Source organism: Mycetomoellerius zeteki, unplaced genomic scaffold (assembly GCF_001594055.1).
Source record: "Mycetomoellerius zeteki isolate Tzet28-1 unplaced genomic scaffold, Tzet1.0 scaffold162, whole genome shotgun sequence".
Lineage (NCBI taxonomy): Eukaryota > Metazoa > Arthropoda > Insecta > Hymenoptera > Formicidae > Mycetomoellerius > Mycetomoellerius zeteki.
This window is the reverse complement of record NW_017256572.1, coordinates 268,363-290,599: the sequence shown is the minus strand read 5'-3', so window position 1 is coordinate 290,599 and position 22,237 is coordinate 268,363. Positions and strand designations below refer to the sequence as shown.

The 22,237-nt window shown below is 34.3% G+C and overlaps 3 protein-coding genes across 3 annotated transcripts in view; 1 reads left to right on the top strand and 2 right to left on the bottom strand.

The window, feature by feature from the left end:
- The first annotated feature begins 436 nt into the window (after positions 1-436).
- On the top strand, positions 437-3,005 carry Pex14 (peroxisomal biogenesis factor 14). The gene is made up of 4 exons (XM_018445520.1): positions 437-617; positions 836-1,171; positions 1,366-1,601; positions 2,124-3,005. The coding sequence occupies exons 1-4, from the start codon at positions 567-569 to the stop codon at positions 2,290-2,292; spliced, it is 792 nt and encodes a 263-aa protein (XP_018301022.1). The 5' UTR covers positions 437-566; the 3' UTR covers positions 2,293-3,005.
- A 1,451-nt stretch (positions 3,006-4,456) lies between these two features.
- Dd (CTD nuclear envelope phosphatase 1-like protein dullard) lies at positions 4,457-8,241 on the bottom strand. The gene is given in 6 exon segments (XM_018445514.1): positions 4,457-5,426; positions 5,429-5,494; positions 6,022-6,239; positions 6,383-6,584; positions 6,680-6,746; positions 7,611-8,241. Coding segments are annotated over 6 exon segments (723 nt in total). The 5' UTR covers positions 7,710-8,241; the 3' UTR covers positions 4,457-5,355.
- A 4,057-nt stretch (positions 8,242-12,298) lies between these two features.
- Positions 12,299-22,237, bottom strand: part of step (cytohesin steppke) — a 14,881-nt gene continuing 4,942 nt past the window's right edge. Inside the window, exons 3-7 of the mRNA XM_018445576.1 lie at positions 14,364-14,969; positions 14,000-14,111; positions 13,393-13,620; positions 13,205-13,274; positions 12,299-13,083 (exon numbers count right to left, since the gene is read on the bottom strand). Coding sequence (XP_018301078.1) covers positions 12,996-13,083; positions 13,205-13,274; positions 13,393-13,620; positions 14,000-14,111; positions 14,364-14,969 — 1,104 coding nt within the window. The 3' untranslated portion in view covers positions 12,299-12,995. The remainder of the gene's footprint in view (positions 13,084-13,204; positions 13,275-13,392; positions 13,621-13,999; positions 14,112-14,363; positions 14,970-22,237) is intronic.

The window sequence follows — 22,237 nt, the reverse complement described above, 5'->3', positions numbered from 1 at the left end:
TCCATTTGATGACACAAGTGTCGACACAAATGTCATTCTATCTTTGTCACTCTCTGACTGTCAAGAAGGATAGAACGACGCTTGTGTCATCAAATGGAAAGTACCCTGTAATTGGTCAATTCTACTAAACAGCAAATGCGATTGGTCAGTTAACGGCCGATTAAGGCTGTGTTCCAAAAAATTGACTGCCAGTACTGAAAATCTATAGTGCACGTAACGTAAACTGTAGCATTTTCTGTGCTGGCAGTAAATTTGGAACAACAGCCTAAGTTGACTGACGTTGATGAAATTGGCCCCAAGATTCGAGAAACAAACCTTTAAAGTGAGTCTAAATAGCACTTTTTCGGTTTCCAGTTTTCCTAGTGACTTGCGACTCCAGAGTCTAGTGAGCTTTCTCGTGCAAGCGAGATTCATGAGATATATATATATACACGTGTGTATGTACTGTAATTGTTTTATCCAGAAAATGTGATTTGCAGTTTACAATATATAGGACTGCAATTTGCATAGTAATGTCGTTTTGATTATATCAAGTGAGAAAGTCAAACGGTCAAAGGCTAATCAGGATGACTGATCAAGATACAAACAATAATATTCTTCCGTTACGGGAGAATTTGGTAAATTATCATTGATCACACATTGGGTTATGTAAATTAAAAAATTACAAGATATATCCATGTTTAATTATTCTGTAAATTTCACTGATAAATTATGCACGTATTTATCTAATTATGTGTATACTAGAAAAAGCACTCTCTATCCAACATGAATGCACATTATCTTATGTATAAATTTACATTATTATAAAACTTGTAAAATATTAATATTTCTAAAGGTGAAAACAGCAGTGCAGTTTCTACAAAATCCTAAAGTGTCATCGAGTCCATTGACGCAAAAGCAGGAATTTCTTAAAAGGAAAGGCCTCACGGATGAAGAGATTAAAACAGCTTTCAAACTAGCATCTGTTGATATAGCTGATATGAATATAGCTGATCGCAATACCCTTCAGAATCAGAATCCATATACTGCTGTACAAATACCATCGGGATCTATTTATCCATATCGTCAAATGAATGTTTACCAACCGACATTTTTATGGAAAATTAAAGAATTCTTTAATGCAACTGCATTAATTGGTGTCACATTATACTGTGCATATTGGTTTTATAAGGTATCTTTTATAGTGCAAAGAAATTAAAAGATTTTATGTTTTTTTAAGTGCAAAACTTCTAGTACATTGCTTTTGAATTTTCTATAACTAAATCTTATGTAAGATAAAAATTATATATAATATATATATATATATATATATATTTCATTTTATTTATATTATTGAATATAATAATGTAATTTTTAATTTTGTAGAAATTTATAGAACCCTTTCTGTTTGGTCGGAAAAAAAAAAGTTGCATAGGAGATAAGGTAACTGAACTAGATAAAACCGTCCAAAATTCCATGAAAGAAGTGAAAGATTCAATTTTGAAGGTAGAAGGTGAAGTGCAAAAATTGACTCAGCATCAAGCATTGGATCCAACTATCCCACAATTGGTGCAAGAACTTAAACATGATTTATCTAGTCTAAAAGCATTACTTTTATCAAGGTATATACGCACTTTCCTTTCTTTTTATATAAAGCGTATACAATAAGCGATGCACATAGATTGTCAGTAATAGCAATTTATTGCCACACAATGAGATTATTTCTTTTAGACATTATTTATCATTTTATTCTTGTATATGTAATATTTGCTTATATTAAGATCATTTATTTTTACAAGAGATCAAACATCATCACAACCTCACACTCTCTCGTACATATAGTTTCATTTGAAATTGCTTAAAAAATTGATATCTGGATATTCTGGTAACTTTCTTTTAAACAACAGTTTATTTTACAAAATGTAACTTTAAAATATAAATTTGTGCATTTTTTTTATCTTATTCCTATTTTTGACCATCTGCACTTTTAAAGTAATCTTTCTTTGCAAATATCTCTCTGATTAGACTATGTATATTTATCTGTCTATATCATGAATTCAATGCACAAAAAGCGTCAACTGAAAATTTTTATACATTGTTTATAATTATATTTATTATTAATTTTCAATTTTATCTTAAAATAGAAAACAATTTCCTACTGCCCCTGCATCTATACCACCATGGCAGTTGAGTGCAACAAATGTAAGCCAAGAAAAAGTAACTGAACGAGAAGACGATGCTGGAAGTGGTAGCAGTACTAACAATTCGGATAGTTCTTTGGAAATGATTCGAGAAGATCCATCTAAGGAATAAGTTTAGTAGTTTTGAGTTCGTCATAATTACTTCCATAATGATAGTCTTCGATATACGCGATATATTCGGCATAATATTGAAAGCAAAAGGATTCTAATTTCAATAAGTACTACATGATATATTACAAAGATGCTTGATGTTATTTTTATACAGGATGTTAGAAAAGAAAAGGACCAAAGGATCTGAATCCTTTTTTTTAGCATCTTGCTACTTATACTAGTAGCATTATTATAGTAGCATTGATCTGTATATTTGGTAGTACACCAAATATATATTCATAACTTTGTCAATGTTTTAATATCTATCAAACAATGTTCTATTACAAAGAACAGCTTTTATCGATTGTGTCATTTACCAGAATAACATAGCAAATCGATTGAATAAATGTATTAAATTAATGTAATTACAGATCTCCTCGTAATTTTTAATAAAATGTTTTCTTTTTGTATAAGAACTAAAAGAGAACAGACTGTTAATAGTTTCTTTAAAAAATTACTTTGATACTTTATCGTAGTACAAGACAGATGAGAAGAAACAGAACATGGAAAAAAAGGAAATTAGAAAATTCTTTAAATGCTTTTTGAAAAGATTTTACGCGAGCAGAAGCCATACTTTGGATTTTATAATTGTGTGAATTACACATCTAGAAACGTCCTTGTAAATTTGTAAGAATTAAGTTTAGTTGTTTTGTGTGGAGATAAATTATAGATATAAAAAAAGATATAGCAATTCTCTATAACTCTATGCCGTGAAATAAATTACTTAATATATATAATATATATGTAAATGTTAATATTTAAATCTAGAATAAAAAATATCGAAGACATAGTTACAATACAAGGTATCGTGTTTAAGAATCTTGTAATGTTGAAATTTTATATCGAAAATGGAATTGTATCGTATTATAAATTGAGAAATTAGTGTACTTCTTCATGTAATATCTGTATGCGTTACATTGCAGACAGTGTTATACATATGTGTACAGATATAATTTTTGAATAAATAAATTGAAAAATTAACTTTACTTCCATTTTCCATAGAATACTGTATTGCCCATGACTCATGTCTTGAGAAAATGATTGTTATGTACAATAAAGAGAGCACACAAGTTCTATAATATACATATAATAGAAGAACGATAACTTTAATTAAAAAATCTTTATTGAAGGATGACTGATATCGCTAAATCTTGTACACATGGGCGTATTGTTCTTTTTTAACTTTTTAAATGTAAATTGAATAAATTGATTTTACATTTATGTATAAATGCATGTGTGTATATGTGTTTGTGTTGTGTATGTGCGCGCGCACATATATTTAACATACATATATAGATATTAGATGAAGTCCATGTAACTTATTTATATTGGTCATTCATACAAAAATCAATCACACTTTAATTGCGTCAACATACATCCGAGTAATATGTACAAACTGTATAATATTCGATATTATTGTTGTATCACTAACAATAAGCAAACAAAGTACACAGATGCGTGTACATATGTGTGTATGTGCCATGTATATAGCTTGCTATTATATATCACTTACAAGAAGAGTTCACATGTGATTTATTTTTCTCAGCTTTCACGAGTATGAAATAAATAAATTATATACTCAACTATGTAAATGAAACAAATGTGTTTCTTAAATTAGAGAAAAATTTGTCTATTTTTACATAACATTTCGAGTATTTTATTATAATTTGAAGATTATTATAATTTGAATACTCTGCTGAAGATTTTGATTTCGAAATATAAAATAATAATCTTAAGATTATAAGTTGAGACTTTTCTTTTATATTCTTTTCCTATATTTTTGAATATCAATAAGTAAAGAAAATTGTATACACTATTATATATATTTTACACAATTATACACACACGCACACATATATAATCCGATATATGCAGAAAGGTATAATCATATAGTACAGTTTATATAACAAGATTTTTTATTATAATTAAATATTTAAATATTTTATTTTATAAAGCAATACAAATTTATATATAATAAAACAAAAAAGTGTAAGCGAAATGAGTATTGTACAAAGAACATTTTTGTATGTATACAAATAATTGATTAATCATGTTAAAACTCTTGTAAAGAAAAATGTATAAATCAATTTTGCCTCAATCTTACAATCTCAAGGTTATTATTTAAAAATAAGAATTTATGACGACGGCTAATGAATATTCGAACATTACATCAAGATATTTATGAACACATTTCTTTAAAAACTTAAAAAATATTCTCTCGTTTATCTATTTATTAATTGTAACTGTTTTATGTGGAGAAAACCAAGGTATTGATGAGAATCACATATTATAACTCTTCATATAAGAGCGCACACCAATGCAATCAATCTTATAGATCATACATGTAATATTCCAAATTGCGGAAGTCTTGACGAGAACAGATGTTCACTCTCCTGGTTTTATATTAATACTTTTTTTTATTAGATATAACCAGGACAGCTGCCTCACTGATACAGTGAGTTACAGCGAAATCCATTTGACTTAGGTACATATCTCTCTCTCTCTCTCTCACTCTCTCACTCTATACACACATCCTAGGTTAATAATATACAATAACAAAAGTACTTTATTTCAATGATTGATCTTCCATAATGTGCTGCCGAAATATATAAATAAAAATTTTAAGTATACCTAAAATAAAAAATCCTGCTGGCTAGTGCGGTTTTATCTTATTTTCGTATCTTGATCTTTGGCAAAGGCTTACAGAAAAAGTAAAAAAAATTGCTTTATGATTCTGCACACATGGACTGTACAATGTAAAGAATTATCCTAGGATGCTTTGTGCTTATGTAATTATACATTGGCTGAATATCATTCCCTTCGGGGAAATATCATTTACTCGCCGCTGTTTGTTCGAGTATAGAAAAAAAAGACTGAAGAAGGGGAGGGCTCTCTCATTATGTGGGCAGCGACCTAATGTTGCTATTAATTAATAACAATAATAATCCTAAGCTAGACACACTAACTGAAACTGCTAATAGTTCCAACTCTAGAATATCTAGTATATTGTTTAATCTCGGCTATGCTACCAAGTATGATGTAAGTGTAAATTCCTTGAAAGAACGGATCGTACATCTTGCGTGAAACGAAGATTTCTGGAAGTAAGCTTAACAAAGCAGTGTCTCCCGCATCGCTGAACCATGATTTTATGGGTATCGCGTTGTCTATGACATAAGAAAGAAGACACAATGATACATATAGTTTAGCGCATTATTAATCTTGTTAATTTTATCCATCACGAAATTATGTGCATTTCTTTTATAAAATAAGGCAAATCACGAAAAGATGTTTTTACTTTGCACACACACACACACACACACACACACACACACACACACACACACACACACAGTCAAGAAATAGAAAAGATTTTCTCTCTATTTTCTAAATGGCACATGTATTATATATTATAGTATCGTATCTCTTTTTAAAAGCAGAATTAAAAATTTTTGTTGTCATGTTTGAACATTAAGTACGGTATCGTTAAATTTGTTCATTTCTAGAAAGATGGGACAACACATTAATGACGCATACATACAAATATTATAGTAAAAGATATTACACGCACTTAACAAATGTGTTAGATATTTTAAAGGAAATAGAAATTGACTCTCATTCTATAAAGTCTAAACGTGAAAGACATAGTAAAAGAAAAAGTAATTCTATTAAAATGATATAAATATATACTTACGAGGGTAAGCTCTGTAAGCTCCTGGGCTGTTATCAAGAATAAAGACTGAAGAGAGATCTGAACAGATTGCTGATAAATCCTTGGTGTAGGAACCCATTTCTGGCGTACAATGTTGTCTATAATATCTGCGCCTTAAAATACCTCTGTTATTATCTAATTTATCTGCAACTGCTGCCCCATATATTTCCATAGATGCAGTAAAAACTACTAGCTCGTACCTAATTGATGTAGATAATAATAGGAAATAATTAATGCAAACTTGTACCACGAAACATATTGAGAATAAAATCCAAGTGAAAATTTATGAAGTTTATTTGCCAACATAATTTTGGAATAGTATTTTTTAAATAACAGTACTTACCACTGACTAACAATATCCAAGAAAAAATCTACGTGTGGTCTTTTATGGACAAAAAATCTAACAGGATGTCTGTCTATCGTCACTTTAAGAACAAAATCTGGAGGTGTACCAGGCCTGACAGTTGGCCTTGCTACTCCATCGTGATGAGAGTGAATTAAGGTTTCGTCTAAATCCAGTACTAATACTTTTCTCTTAACTATACCTGAAACATTCATGCATTATACACAAATACTGAAAAACATTAAACGCAAGGTAGTACAAAGTAAAAATTCATGTATGCATCATTGAAATACTTACTAAGTCTGTGCCTAGATAAAGGTGAAAGCGGGAAGATCTCATATTTGACTGGTTGCATCTGTGAGATCTACAACAAAATGGTAAAAAAATATATTTGTACATTACAATCGTAATATATGAAAAAAAAGTGACCTTCGCAAGAAAATTAAAACAGAGATTAATGTACCGCGTTACATGAAATAAAAGAAAATACTTTTATAATAAAAAAAAACAATAATTATAATTATAATATCACAATATGACAATTGCAGGAGATGTAAATAATAAAAATATAAATGTAAACAGAATAAAGATTTGGAGTAGTAGGTATATTATATATCTCGTGTTACGCAAATTAAATAAAAATACAACTGTACACACATGTAAATATCAAATGGCAGCATTAAGTAACTACTTACACCTCTAACTCGCATCTTGATTGAAAACAAACACGAGTCACACGTAAAAAGATGAATATTTCTGAAGAGAGCAACTAGGGTATAATCCATTATTTCAAAATTATAACTTAAAAGATTTGACTCAGCTAAAAGAAGAAAATAAAACTGAGTTCTTTTTATAAACAGAAAAATTTCCACCCTATACGTAGCAATATTAAATATATTTTAAAAAATTGAGAAAAAAATTGAGAAATATAGAAAAATTGTTACTTTTATAAAATAATTTTTCAGGTAATTTTTACAATATCATTACATAGATTAAATTTTATAGATAAAAAAGATTCGTGCAAGGTCGCATCAGGAAATTACCACCACGTATCATCGAAGAGTGTTACATCAACGAATGTCAATAATATCCACATGTCGCGATAAAGGAAGGTGAGAAAACGATTCGTCGATCAGATGGCTCATATGCTCAATTTAAGTGCGGAAACTGACTGCGGAAGAAGGCTGAAGGCGCGAAGAGAGGCGCGATTCGCGAAGCACCTACTTACGGCTCTAACCTGCTTCTTGAGTAGAAAGCAGATGCAGGTCCACACACGGGAGGCCATTAAGAGGAAAGCTCTCATCCCCATCTGCAATTGCTTCAGCATCTCTACTGTTCTTCTCACCGGGCCCAAGTCCGGCAACACTTAATCTCCAGTGTCGAATGTGTCCGTTGCGGGTTTGTGCTCCTATTTTTCTTTCCCACCGCCACCGCTCACTGCACTCTGCAGTAGATGTGATCGACTCGGAGTCGCGAGCAACCGCGAGGTTCGCGAGCCGCGAAGCGGTCTAGACCGTCTAGAAGTCTAGAATCGCGACGGCGACGGCGACGGCGACGACCGACGACCGACGACAGTCGAGAACCATAAAAGGCAGCTTCTTCTCTCGTTGCCGCTTATCGTAAACAAATTCGTCAACACTGCCGCGATCCGAATCAAGATTTGACGCGAGCGAGCAGTTTTTACGACGGGGCCTGTACTCCGTACCACGACAGGTCGCGTCTCGCGCGTGTTTACGCACCTGACCGTCGTTCTTTCATGTTTCTCACAAAACCCGAGACATCCAAGTACGAGGTACGAGATACGAGTCTTCTTACGCGCATCACGCAACGGCCGCCATCTTCCGCGCATCGACCCAATTTTTCCGTGCGCACTACGCTGCCTCTCGCTGCTCTCGCTGCTCTCGCGCCTCTCGCGTCTCGCGGAGTCGCAGCTCGCAGTGGTCCGAGTGGTCGCAGCCGTCGCGGGTCGCAGGCTCGCATTCTCGCAGTTCCTACCGGTCGCTGCTCTCGCGAGTATTTTCATTTTCGATCCATTTTCGATCCATTTTCGATATCGAATCCTCGAAACGTCGAAAGTCATCGAGGCCACTTTGCGAGACCTTTGAAATACCATATCGAGATGTCACAACATTAGATGAATATTCTCTTTCAATATTAGATAAATATCGCTTATTTATATCGCAAACGTCTATGATATAATAGTATAATATACGTATACATGTTCACCCACGCATGCACGCACGCACACTTTGGAAAAGTTGCAGTTCTCTATTATAATAAGTGCTCTTACGAAATTTTATATATATATATATATATAAATCAGAAAAATTAAATGACAATAATTATACTCTTATCATTCAAAGTTGATGAAACTTAAAAGAAACAAATAAAAGTCGAAGCGTATTCTTTATATGACACATTGCATACACAAATTGCAAATTTATTTATAAAAAAAAGCCATACTTTATCCCATGAAATATCCAAGCTTATTTAATAGGAGACTCGGTTCTTGCAAAGGCGTATTATTATATGGTCCGCCTGGAACTGGTATGTAATTACGAAATTTTATATATATATATATATATAAATCAGAAAAATTAAATGACAATAATTATACTCTTATCATTCAAAGTTGATGAAACTTAAAAGAAACAAATAAAAGTCGAAGCGTATTCTTTATATGACACATTGCATACACAAATTGCAAATTTATTCTTTGGTTAGACGTTTTTACCAAGGCTGCGTTCGGAAATGTACACCGAGTGCTTCCAGACATCAATTTATTCTTGTTTAACATTCGATGAATAACAGGATAGGATGATATTTGCGAAGCACCAAATCACTTATTGATACGCTTGATATAAACCGCTGGCGGATTATTTTGGTCTGATATTTCTGAATCAAAAGTATCAGACCAAGCTGATACGCGTATCAAATGGTATCAAAGAATCTCAGTGTGCTGTAAACGCTTGATTCGTTTTGGATCATATATTAAAATTCACCACTGCTTTTAAGTTCAGGTTAAAATTAGAATTAGAAGTTTTACATGTTGAAAAGCAGTGAAGACATTGTCACCTAACCTGACTCGTTCTGAGGCAGATCTGTGTAAATGAGGACGTATCAAACATTTAATCCGCATCAATTTGATACGCGTACTAACCGTTTAACGGTGTAAAAGGGGTCATTAATGGCAAATTTCTCAAATACGAAAAAGCCAGGCGAGTCGAGCACGTGAGTACTCGGCACCCCGCCAGAAAAAGGATATTTTCAACTCTTGCAGTTGGCAATGGGTGCCAACCGTTTAGTACCACGACCGCTCACTAATGCTGGATTCACTCATAAGCGCTCAGTGAGCTCTCGTATCTGTTTGGTTTATATTTTTATGAATTCCGCGCGCGCGCAGAAAGTTATGCGAGTGTATGTTCGCTTTTAAAAAGATCTTTATTTATGACGATATGTGTGAAACACACATATACATACATATATATATATATATTATTTGCTAGAAACAAATTTATTAATTATATTTAAATTAATACACACATTTGCTTGCTAAATACAATATTATGATCAATTATGTATAATGATAATTATTAAGTAATATACAACAAAATGTACAAATTCTATGCGTATGCTAATAAAGTACAATTCTTTATACAATTTTTTAAATTCGATCAATTATTTTGCTAATACATAGTACTAACGTTCTTTTACATATACCATCTTTGTACTTTACAACGAAATATACAGAGGAAAATTACAAGTTTAATTACAAGGGGACTAATTTTACTTTATTTTGTACAGCTAAGCTTATAATTTAGATTTTGGATACACACACGCACGCGCGCACGCACGCACGCACGCACGCACATACACGTGTGCATATGTCATACGCAATGTTCGTATAGTATATGAACATTGCGAAGACAATATATGTCATAGATTTATCACAACATATTTTATCGGATCAGAATTCCAACTATATACGTAAATAAGATATATATCGGTTTTTTAGAAAGTATAATTTTTATATATCTCCTACAGTATAAAGTTGCACAACAGTTGCAGCAACACTGCTGCAACTTTGCAGCAACATTACATGTTACAGCAATATTGCTGCAAATACTCTGTGCTGTATAGGATATGTGAGATAGCATATTCAACAATAAATCTATGATATATATACATTTATATATAATCCTATAAAACATTCTTATCGATAACATATTAATAAGAAAAAACAAAATAATTTATCAAACTATCCGTAAATTACATAAAATATCTATGTACTAGCATAAATAATTAATCAATTTTAATGATCTTTAAAAAGTAAACACAATACAGAATTATAACACAATAATTCGATAAATACCGCGTGAGAAGACATAATTTATTATAAACAATCTAAATAAAAGGATGATTCTGCATTTTTATCACGTATTACAGTTGTGTGTATCGGCTTTTTGATAACATAATATTATTGTCCTCGCAGCTATAATTAGGAAGCAGAAGTTATGAAAGAAATATATCTGGAGAATATATCTCGAGATTATATCGGCAGGCATGTGAATGTATATCGCGATAAAATATTAAATAGACTTATCGAAAATGTTCCCTATACGGAAAGAAAAATAACTACAAATCATTTTTACATACATATTTTCAGTATTGTTATAAAAAAGTTTTTCTTTTCATAAATTCATTATCAATTAGAGATTGTTCTATTGCGATAAATAGAATCTATGTCTCTTCAAGAATGGAACATTACAAAATTTACGCCCTACTTTGTTTTACATTTTTTGAAATGTTTCATTATCTAACGTATCATATAATAAGGCGTTTTCGATGTTTGGCTTTCTTCACATATAGCAAAGAAGTATTTTTTTTTCCGAATCCTTCGTATATGACGGATCAGCTGTTATGACTAGCTTGACGATCTCAAAGGCACCTGCTTCTCTGTCGTTAATTTTTCATCATCTGTGTAAGTAACAGGATAAAAAGATGATATAAAGTTGTGAAGGAATTACAAATTTAATTTCCATCATGAAACATAATGTTATCATGGATATTTCCATATGAAATTATTATTCTTATTAGAGAATGATGTAAGAGAGCTGTATGTAACATAAACATAAACTTTATATACACGTATATATACAACACATATATCGTATATATTTTTTTGTATAAAATCTATTAATGCGTTTTCTCTTTTTTTGAAGGGGAGGGAGGGGAGGAGATAAGTAAAAACTAATGGAGTTGCAGGTTCCCACCAGATCTCACCAAGACGTTACTATGAATACGGCCAACGCAGTGCCACAAATGTTTTGAAGCATTTCTTGATTAGTCAATTCGTAAAATTTTTCCTATGATTGGTCAATCAAATGCTTCTAAGCACTTATGGTGAGACTTTGACCGCACCCTATGTGTATTAATCACTACACTGAATTTTTTATGCAAAAATGCACACAGTTTGTGCGCGTCTATGTCCGTCCCTAGACTACTATATATGTACTTATACTATATAACCTTTCAATTAAACGAACATTATTATAAGTTGCAGACTAATCATGCTATATATATTCATAAATTGTACAAGCATGACCAATCCCAAATAATGTTGTCTCATGCAGAAAACATATTTAGTTTTATTTTGTACATATTTGTTTAAATAAATACATACGAATAATTATCACATGAAGTTATCCTCGGCTTTGTGCCTTTTTTTAAATATAATTGGAAATTACGGCTTATCTTTCATTTACACGATACAGGATGATAGTACTTGTATTTTATACAAAATATCTCGAGTATTACCTTCCTGAAATAACGTAGAGCATCGACGGTGTCTCAAAGCTGCCGGAAAATAAGAATGTTCCGTTTTCTCTGCTATAGCTTCCTATAAAAGTTACTCTCACATAATATATTGCCAGATGTGACACTATAAGGATATTGAAAGCGTCTACTTTGCGCTTCTATCAGGACAATTCTGGAGATTATTGACTTTTTTTTTTTGCAAAATACGAAAAGTGAAATAAGCCGATATTTCTTTGCTCAGGTATTATTTTGATGATGTCAATATGATACAATTATTTACCCAATTTACAGTCAAGACTTTGATTTCTAATGCATCCAAAATCGCATCATTCTCTTTTGCAGAAAGAATATAGAGGCAATTTATCCATTAAATTAATGGAAATAGAGCTAAGTCTCTCTAACGCAAGATTCTTTTTACACAGATGTAATGTCAATTAGGCATCGCATCATGTTGTAACGATGTGTTATTATCATACTGTCATTAATATAATGTTCGTCTAGATATATCCATCTTACACTGCGCCGATTCTATATTTCGTGTTCGATTTCCGATGCCACAGTAATGTTATATGGCATTAGAATTCGTTCTATATGTGCAGACACAGAGCGTTTAATAATCACGGCATCATTGCCTGATAACTACCTAGCATAATCCATAACGCTTTCGGCGTTTTCTTTCTCGATGGATTTTCGTTATCAATAATTTGGTTATATTCAATGATTACCGTACGTGAATCGCGAATAAACAGTCTTTTCATCCGCCGAATTTCTCTCGAAACTCGGCTCTTGGCAGCGTTTAACTCTTTGAGTGTACATTTGTTTTTTGTGCCTTCTTCTTTCGTGCTGCCAGCATGTCGTAGAAAGGATTGTGCGATATACTTTGTCTGGAAATAAATAGTAATGTTTGAATAATTTTTTTCACAATTTTACTTTGTACTTTACTGTGAAAGAATACGATAAAGTACAAGCATGTAAAATTGTAATTTATTTGTCATTTCAACTTACCGCACACATTTAATCCATTCATCCTTTTCTTCATCGGTAGCTGCAGACATTCGGTATACCGTATGTTTCCCTAATTACAAATAATTGTAAACAAATATTTGATTAAAATGTATTCGTTCGCACAGAAAAGTATAATGTATTGAATCTTTTTATGTTAATTAATTTAATTAAATTTTAAGCAATCGTACCTTCGACGACTTTTCCTTCGCTATCAGTCTTGCATGCCTTTATAAACTCGGAACCAGCAGCATACAATTCGAAACAGTGCGGTTTATGCCGATCTTGAATCTCTCGAACTTGAATATTCTCTAGCGGAATGATACCGCGTGGTTCCTTATCTGTTGTATACTCGAAATAGTATAAACAATTATCGTTCAATATGAACCATCGCCTCTTCCAACTCTTGTAACGTCCGCCTGTAACAATAAAATACGGAATATATAGAATGAAGAACCTATAATTTTCACAGAGATGTTATTTACCTGCTGTCTCCATCAGGGCAGCAGAAGGACAAAGTGATACAATGTAAGAATAAACGTTCTTTTAACGATAAATGTGAAAAAAATTGAGGAATACTCTACGAAATATCGAGCTTTATCTTTTTTTTTATCTTTTTGTATTACGTCAAAAATTTTGTGAAACGAAATTAAACGAATATATGTGTGTACACAAATCTGCATGACGCACAAAACTTATTTCAGGCCTTTACGAGCGTGCGAACTTGCGAAGATAAAAGGAAAACCATCGGAATGCAGTCAAACTAGAAAAGTCATGTCGAATATAAGTAGTCATTACCTTGTTTCCACAGCCAGCCTTCTTTATCAGGATTGAAGAAGGTGTGCATCAAGTCGTTGCCATCGTCTTCTGGTATTTTGAAAGGCTCGGTTTTTATACTCTCGTATAAACTCTGTAAATAGATAGGGATATATTTGATTAAGCACAAATGTGTGTAAAGAAAATTTTTGACTGAAAGATGAGAAAAAATATCTTAGGATGCTTTCCTCATTTAATGACAAAATTCGACACAAATATCATTCTTATACCTTTCTTGGCATTCAATGCGTAACAAAGACATGATTAATAATTATTAGATAATTATGTCAACTTGTCTCATCAAATGAAAAACTATAGTCTTCCGAAAGTGTACCAGTGTACCTACCACAAGCAGTTCCCGCGGCAGATCACCGCCATTGTTAATCCCTCGATTCATCGAAATAAATTGATCTACGCTGGGCTTATCTTTAACGCTCGGATTATGCAACGAAGTATTCAACATGATGATGGCGAAGCTCAGTACGTAGCAAGTATCCGTATTGGTGAAGATATTTGGGTTTAGCTGGCAGTACCTTTGAGCGAAACACTCCATCATGCGATCGATCTTTTGTGCTTCGCCGGGCAGTCGGAACGACCAGAGAAATTGACGCAGGGCTTGTACCAAAATGAGATCGGTAAAGTCGTGCAACTCGACGAAGGCTCGCAGCACGCGTTCATTGAAGTCATGTCGTTCACCGAGATAGTCGCCGATCGCAGTTTTATTAAGGCCCTCGCCCTTGTAGAGAAACTGAGCAACGTCCTCGGGCGTCGGTGTTAAGAGGTTGTGCTCTATCAGGTACTCGATACCCTTCTTAGGATCCATATTGAACTTTTTGCGGCCGATCGACGTCTGCTTAGCTTTGTTGGACGGTTTAGTCTCGTCGGCCGTAAGTCCGCCGCCCTCCATCGCCTCCATTTCTGCCACAACCTCGCCCAATTCATCTTTTAATTGCTAAAAAAACAAATCGTACAGAATGAATTGTAAAAGTGATTGTCCAAATTAAACTTTTATTATATTTTCTAACATTTCTAATATTTTCAACATTTTAGCAATATCGATTATACAATTCTTGGATTACGAGAAATTCAACGATTTGAAATTCTCAACTGGAAAACGTATATATCATCGAAATATATTATATTGTGTAATAATCCAAACGACGCGATTGTAGACTGTGCGCATGGTTTCTTTCGCTGTGCAACAGCGGGTAGGCTTCCTGCTTTACTCGAATACCGGTCGACAGGTCGACACTGTCCGCCTGTTTCCCACCATGTGCCTCAGTTCAACGCACATTCTGTAAATACCGGTAAGCAGGATCGTATCTCTTTCAGAGTTTCGCGACCATGTCCAACAAGCGTTGAGTTAAAGACGTTAACGCGTTAAAGGTGTTAATAAGCACGTAGCATCGCGTAACGATTATTGTGTCGGCTTACAAGAGTGAGTGAGCTTGAGAGCGACGAACGCGAATATTATCAATATCTTTTGAATTCCGACGTCTCCCTTCACGTTCTCATTTTTTTTTTCTTTACATGAATAAATACAATCGAATTTTACACAAAAGGTGCCGCGAAGAATATTCATATTGTATGCAAACTACGCGATACATTTATTCGCAACATTACAAGTATTACAAACAAGTAGCACGTTCTAGGAAATGAAATGATATATTATACGGTCGCGCATTATCGCGAATTATCTGTCGATACGAAAATATTTGCGAGTTTTAGCCATTCGATATGTTCCATTTTCAAACTGTATCTTAAACTGGCAGAAGAAATTCCAAAGTTGACAAAATGTAGAGTTTGACAATTAGTAGTAGACATGTATAGACGTAGTGTACGTTGGAGTCTTTTTCTATAGAGCATAGAATCGTTTCAGGAAAAAGGAAGGGCCGACCGGAAGCGGTCGTGCATTAACATCGTTCACCGATCAGCCTCGTTAATGAGTCGCCGCGACAACAACAAGGACAATAACTTAGTTGCTAGTCGGCCCTGAGTAGTATTGTCTGTAAGGTATGGTAGCGTTTCTTTTGTACTTATCGGAGTGCATCCGGTCTCACGGCAGGAAGGCCGCTGACGACGCGTGAAAAACCGGTACGCCTCGTGCACCCAGAAATTATAACTCTTATATTATAACTCGCTGTCTGAAAGAAACTTCCCTTCGATACCGTTCCCTCGCGAATCTAAATTCTTTCGAGTCCATTATTTCATCCGAACAAAATTAATCTTTATTATTAGAATGACCTTGTGCAGGATATAACGAAAAGAACAGCGAATGCGCACTCACATATATACATGATCAATGACGCAAGATAGCGTTTAGCGTTGCTAATTATCGCTTTGTCATTATCGAAATGAGATACGAGCGAACAATTATACTAGTTGAAACTTTCAATCGTTAATCATCTCGGACACTTCTGGCAAAACGAAATTGCACATTATAAATATTTCGTGCTCTGCGGCGTTAAAAAGAGATCAAAATTCATTAAAAGTAACGCGTCTTGAACTTAATTTTCATCACATTTTTCTTAACTCTCTCTCTTCTCTCTACAAAACAATACTAATAATTTTTACGTTAAGTTTTTACATCAATGATAACCTTTTTTATTCTCAACCCATCCAAATTTCTTCTCATCATCTCTCTTCATCAATTTACATCATTTACATACATTGTACATTTTACAAGAAAAACATTCTTCTTTTCAAACGGCTCGTACGTAATCTACCTATGTTCACGTCCCTTTTGTCCGTTCTGTGCGGAACGATTGCCTTATTCCATTCTATTTCTGTCGTACGCGTCCTGTACAATCGATCGAAAGTTCAGCACTACTCAACAAACTTCCTTCCGCGAAACGGGATCAAGTAAAGGGCATTCATTCATACGACTTGTCAAAAGTACGCGGAGATGACTTTATGTGACAACTTTATATTACTTGAAATATTACGTATACAGAGCATTTCCTCTATTTCCTCATGTAGGTATGTACGAGCGTTTTCGATCTCGAAACATTTAACTACTATCACATTTGACCCCTTCTTGAATAAACGTAATGCGAACGTCAAAGAATTTTCCTATTTTTATAATGGGAAATAGAGACTACTTTAATGATATTATATTTAATTATATTAAGCTAAATATGAATTATCGATAAAACAGCAAGGAAATATGTATCCATGATCAGTTTCCCTCTAAACACTCACATATCATAGGATAAACACGAGAGTAGGCAGCCTATTAATAAACGTCCCTTCAGATATGCTGAACATATTTTGAAGAAATTATGTACTTGTAATGTATAACAATAATCTTAATTTTTTTTAAATGACCGTGATATCACTGATATCAATGAAAATTATTGTAACTTTACTTGACTTTCAGACAAAAGTATATTTTTTAGAATTGCTTATTGTCGATTATATTGCACATGCGAGAAAATGAAGCATTCCCATATAATGTCGCCAGCAATTGCAACGAAACCAACGCTTAGCCAACGTTACGACTGTCAACTAGCGGCAAAGGTTCTGTCGATCAGTAGGTATAGTCAGGGCTCGAGTCAGGGCCTAAAAGGTTGCAACACTTTGACTTTTTTTTAAATAAGTTTCAGAATGCAGCTTGCTCACCGAGCGATTGGTTCTTATTCATGGATCGACAAATAAGAACCAATCGCTCGGTGAGTATAGGCTGCATTTCGAAACTCATTTAAAAAAAAGTGTTGCAACCTTTTAGGTCCTGACTATACATACCTGAACGATAGCAGTCAGTACTGGCTCAGTGTTGGGCCGATTGTAAAACTCTATATATGGGATTGTTTGAGGCAAAATAATGTAATATAGTTGTGTATGTGTGTGTGTGTGTGTGTTGATAAATTTAATGCAAGTAAATCTCCTGAAAAAAAATAACGTTTACATACAATACATAATAATCTACTGTTCATCGTGTCTCTAATTTCAGTGTCGTGACGCGCGCGCGAAACAACAACTAATCAGTTAAACGAAGAGCGAAAGTTTCCGTTCCCGTTCGATTAGATGCTACTTTATCCGGTTGGTACCAAGTCAGATGTATGTGCTACATACGAGTTTTGTAACCAGTCTGCGTCATGAAAGTCGTACGCAAACAAATTGCATGCCTGTGCGATGATTTAACATTACATTGAGCTGAGCGTTGTCTCGAAAACTAATTGTGTTTTACGAACATATGTTCTTTATAATGTCATTCATCCTCGTTTTTCGTTATACCGTGCTGCCATGTCGCGATTAATATAGACTCGTAACAAGGTTTTACTATAAATACATATTTGGAATCTGATACGATAAATCGCGTTCAAATCCGATTTGAATGGGAAATCCATTCGTACGATATATAGGTATGTATAGTATAAATAAGAGGAACAAGAATTTTCTTATCACATAAATGGATAAAATATTTGTTAAGAAAAAAAAAAATATATATATATAATATAGATAAACTGTTTATTTACAAAACGTAATTGTAAGAGTGATGCTATAACGTTATACAAACTTTTTGATTCTGACGATAAATATAATATTCCCAAGCAGAACAACATATTCTGACGATAAATATAATATCCCCAAGCAGAACAACAAGTCACGACAATGTCAAAATGACATAAAAATGAATCGGAAATGATTGAAAAAAGGCTTTTAATGATCATTTTGGAGTCATTTTAACATTATTTTGATATCATAATGACTCGTTCTGCTTGAGTCTACACATATATCTACGTATATGCATATGATGTATATATTATATTTATATAGATATATGTGGCAGTTTAATACTTTTTCTATGCAAAAACAATACAACTGTGTTATATATGGACATCATGTTGCATAAAATACAACGAATATGCTCTCAAACATTAAATATAATGTCTTTATTATGAGTACATTGCTAGTGTAAGTATAGCTATCCATAATAAAGATGTTTTACAATATTATGCGCAAATACATAGGTGATCTATGTATTTTATTTTTACTCTTAATGCAATATACAAATGTTTCATTTTTTAAATGTGCAAAATTTACTAAAACCATCATAAAATAATTCATTTTGTGAAATCGCATGGTCAAGGCTCACAGGCCAAACGATAATCCATTTTTATTCAAACCGATAACTTAAACGAAAACATAAAGTTCGTTTCGTTACTCCTGACTAATCATGCGACTAATAAACATGACTGATTATAAACCTGGATGATAAGATGACAATTCCCTCCCTCCCTTTCTAAGAAGAGCGCGAGTTAGGTATAGAGTGCGTTCCGTTTCTCGCATGAGGTGCATAATGCATCGTTTATCCTTGTTGATCACCAAATGTTAAACAAGGACAATGGATGCATCATGCGCATCATGCAAGACACACCTATAGTGAAGAAATGGACGGACTAGTTCAAAATGCGCGCTACGCGGATTCTTCGAGTCATAGAAAACTGCGACGAGCGTTTGGATACAATCCAAGAGTTACGAATTCGCGGAAGAAACGCACGCAAAACGCGAAAGCATACAAGTGTTTTCTCATTACTTGAGTGTAACGGACAATGACTTAAACTTTTAAGGTTTCACGACGAATCCGTTATCCGTTATCCATTTATACCACGTCTTTTCCTGATTATTATGAAAGAACGTGAAAAACAAAGACCTGAATGCGCAGAACGAGAAACGGGATCGTATATTGTTAAAATTATTCGCACGATAATGATGCTGGGGGGGGGGGGGGAGGGGGTCTCGACGTGGATATGGAAAGTATGGAAATTTTGCTAAAAAAAAAAGTCTAAAAATTGATCTAGATACAGATTTGAAAATAATTATATGGAACGCTTAAGTGTTGATGACAGTGCTGCAAAAAGTTTTCTAGCATTCGGCTACGTAATTATTTTGATGGTCCAAACGAAATAATTTTCTGCATCTAGATGAATTCTTTCCATACATGTAAATCAATGAATTAACGATACACTGTAAAAAGAAATGTGTTTTATTCTTGTCCCTATTGTTTAAACACTTAAAGATGTTTCAGTTTCAAACCGTTTTAAATCCAAACACGTAGTGTTTTGTTTATTGAAAAAGTTTAAAACTGAAACATCTCTTTGAGTATTTAAAAAATGGAGACAAGAATCAAACATTTTAATATCTTAAAATTAAACACTTCTTTTTTCAGTGAAGCTGTAAGCAAACACACGAATTGCCGATTAGTCTAATAATGCACATTGATTCTAACGAGACGTTATTATTCGCGGTAATGATCGACGCCTCACCGAGAACCGCAATTAACTTTTCGCTAATTCATCACTTAATTAATCGGGTGTTACGTCGTGCGTGTGTAATGGTCCGCCTGTTATATTCACCTGTCTTCCGACATGGAGCATAGACGCATTTTTACTTGTGGTAACGTACCACGTGTTCTTGTTTTAATAACAATTTGCATAACCGACTTACAATTACAATCTTTGCGATTATATACAATATTACGTCTATTTTTTTTTCTTAACCGCTCACGCTCACAGGTCAGGAATATATGGGTCGAGTCGGTCAAACTCTCGCCTCGTTCATCGTACAGGGATTATATTTATCTCTCTTAGCGGGTAAATGCGTAACACCTCGGGTGAAAGATGTGTCAAAGTAGGCTATTTAAATCTAGCGTTACGCGTATACGCGGTGTAAGTGTTGTCGATCTACTTTCGCTCCACATCGCTATACCCGTGTCATCGTATCATTCAATTCGAACGGTTCAATCTATCACTGACCTGGCTAATCTCTTGTACCATACAGGGTACAAGGCTGCTAAATAGGGAGAAGAAAAAAAAGGATGAAATGGATTCGATTCATTCTTTCCAGATGATGTAACTATCGAGAGCCGTAGTAATTATTTACGTAATATTCTCGAGATAAATCGCATCGTGTTGAGAAGCGCATACGATTCTATGTATATGGCCACATCCGTACATCATTACCGCATTATACCTAGGACGCGACGCGACGCGACATACGCATACACGACGAGCGAGCGCTAGTGCATCGCATCCGCGCGTCTCGGTTTCTTCTATAAATAAGCCTCTTCAATTCGTGACGTTGCGCGATATTACCTTATTGATGAAAGTAAACGTTTACGTTAAATATTCGACATATATGTATATATTATACATAGATATATATGCATATGTACACACACACACACACACACACCGCACACCTTTCGCGATTGCTATCACCCGTCAATGGCAATTGCCATTCCATCTTCTCATTATACGCGCGCGTGTAATCTTACATTCACGTTAGTATATTGGAAGCGATCACATCTATCTCTCATTTGATTCTTCGCCCTAGACGAGTCATGGAGCGACGATGTCGTGGATCGTAGCTTGAATCGAATTGTCATTTTAATTTTATCGCAAATTTCTTATCGAAACTTGAAAATACCGCGATATCTTATTACGCGTACATGTGTGAAACTTTAACTTTTGACTCTCGAATAAACTTGATGACATTCTTACTTAAAAAATTACGAATTATTACCACAACGTCTCGCGCGCACGCGACTCCTGTTTCTCTTGCAATTTACGAAAGTCTACTAAATATCGGCACACTTGAAATATAAATAGGGTGCATTCCGTTTCCCGCGTGATGCGCACGATGAATATTTTATCCTTGTTGTTCGCCGTATGTCGAACAAGGATAAATGATGCATTGTATGCATGCACATAATGCGTGAAACGGAATGCACCCATAGTATCACGCGAATGTGTCCTTGAACAAATTCGAAGCCGTTATTCCCGCGAATGTATGTATAACGTTCGACGACGCAGCGGCGCGGTTAAGCTCCGAACCGAACGATAGATCTCGAAATAAATCTGGCGAGTGCGAGTCGGCGCGAGTCGGCGCGAGTCGACCTTGAAGGAACTTTGGCGTATCGTTTATTCGTTTTCGCGTCGCGTCAATATTCTTGAAACGTCAATTCTTTTTTTGACAAATCCCCTACGTCCAAAGATATACCTAAGTAGCTACGAAGTAAAAATTGAATCGTCACTCGCGGGAAATGAAAGATGAAAGTTATGAAACGCGCTCGCCGCGCCGCGCCGCGTATTGGACTGACCGTGGTGGACAAGACGGTGAGATCCCAGGCGCTCTTAGCTTGCTTCTGGTAGCTCTTCTTCCTCTTGCCGGGTCTCCGCAAACTGGAGAACCATCCGGCAGCGATAGCGACGGCGC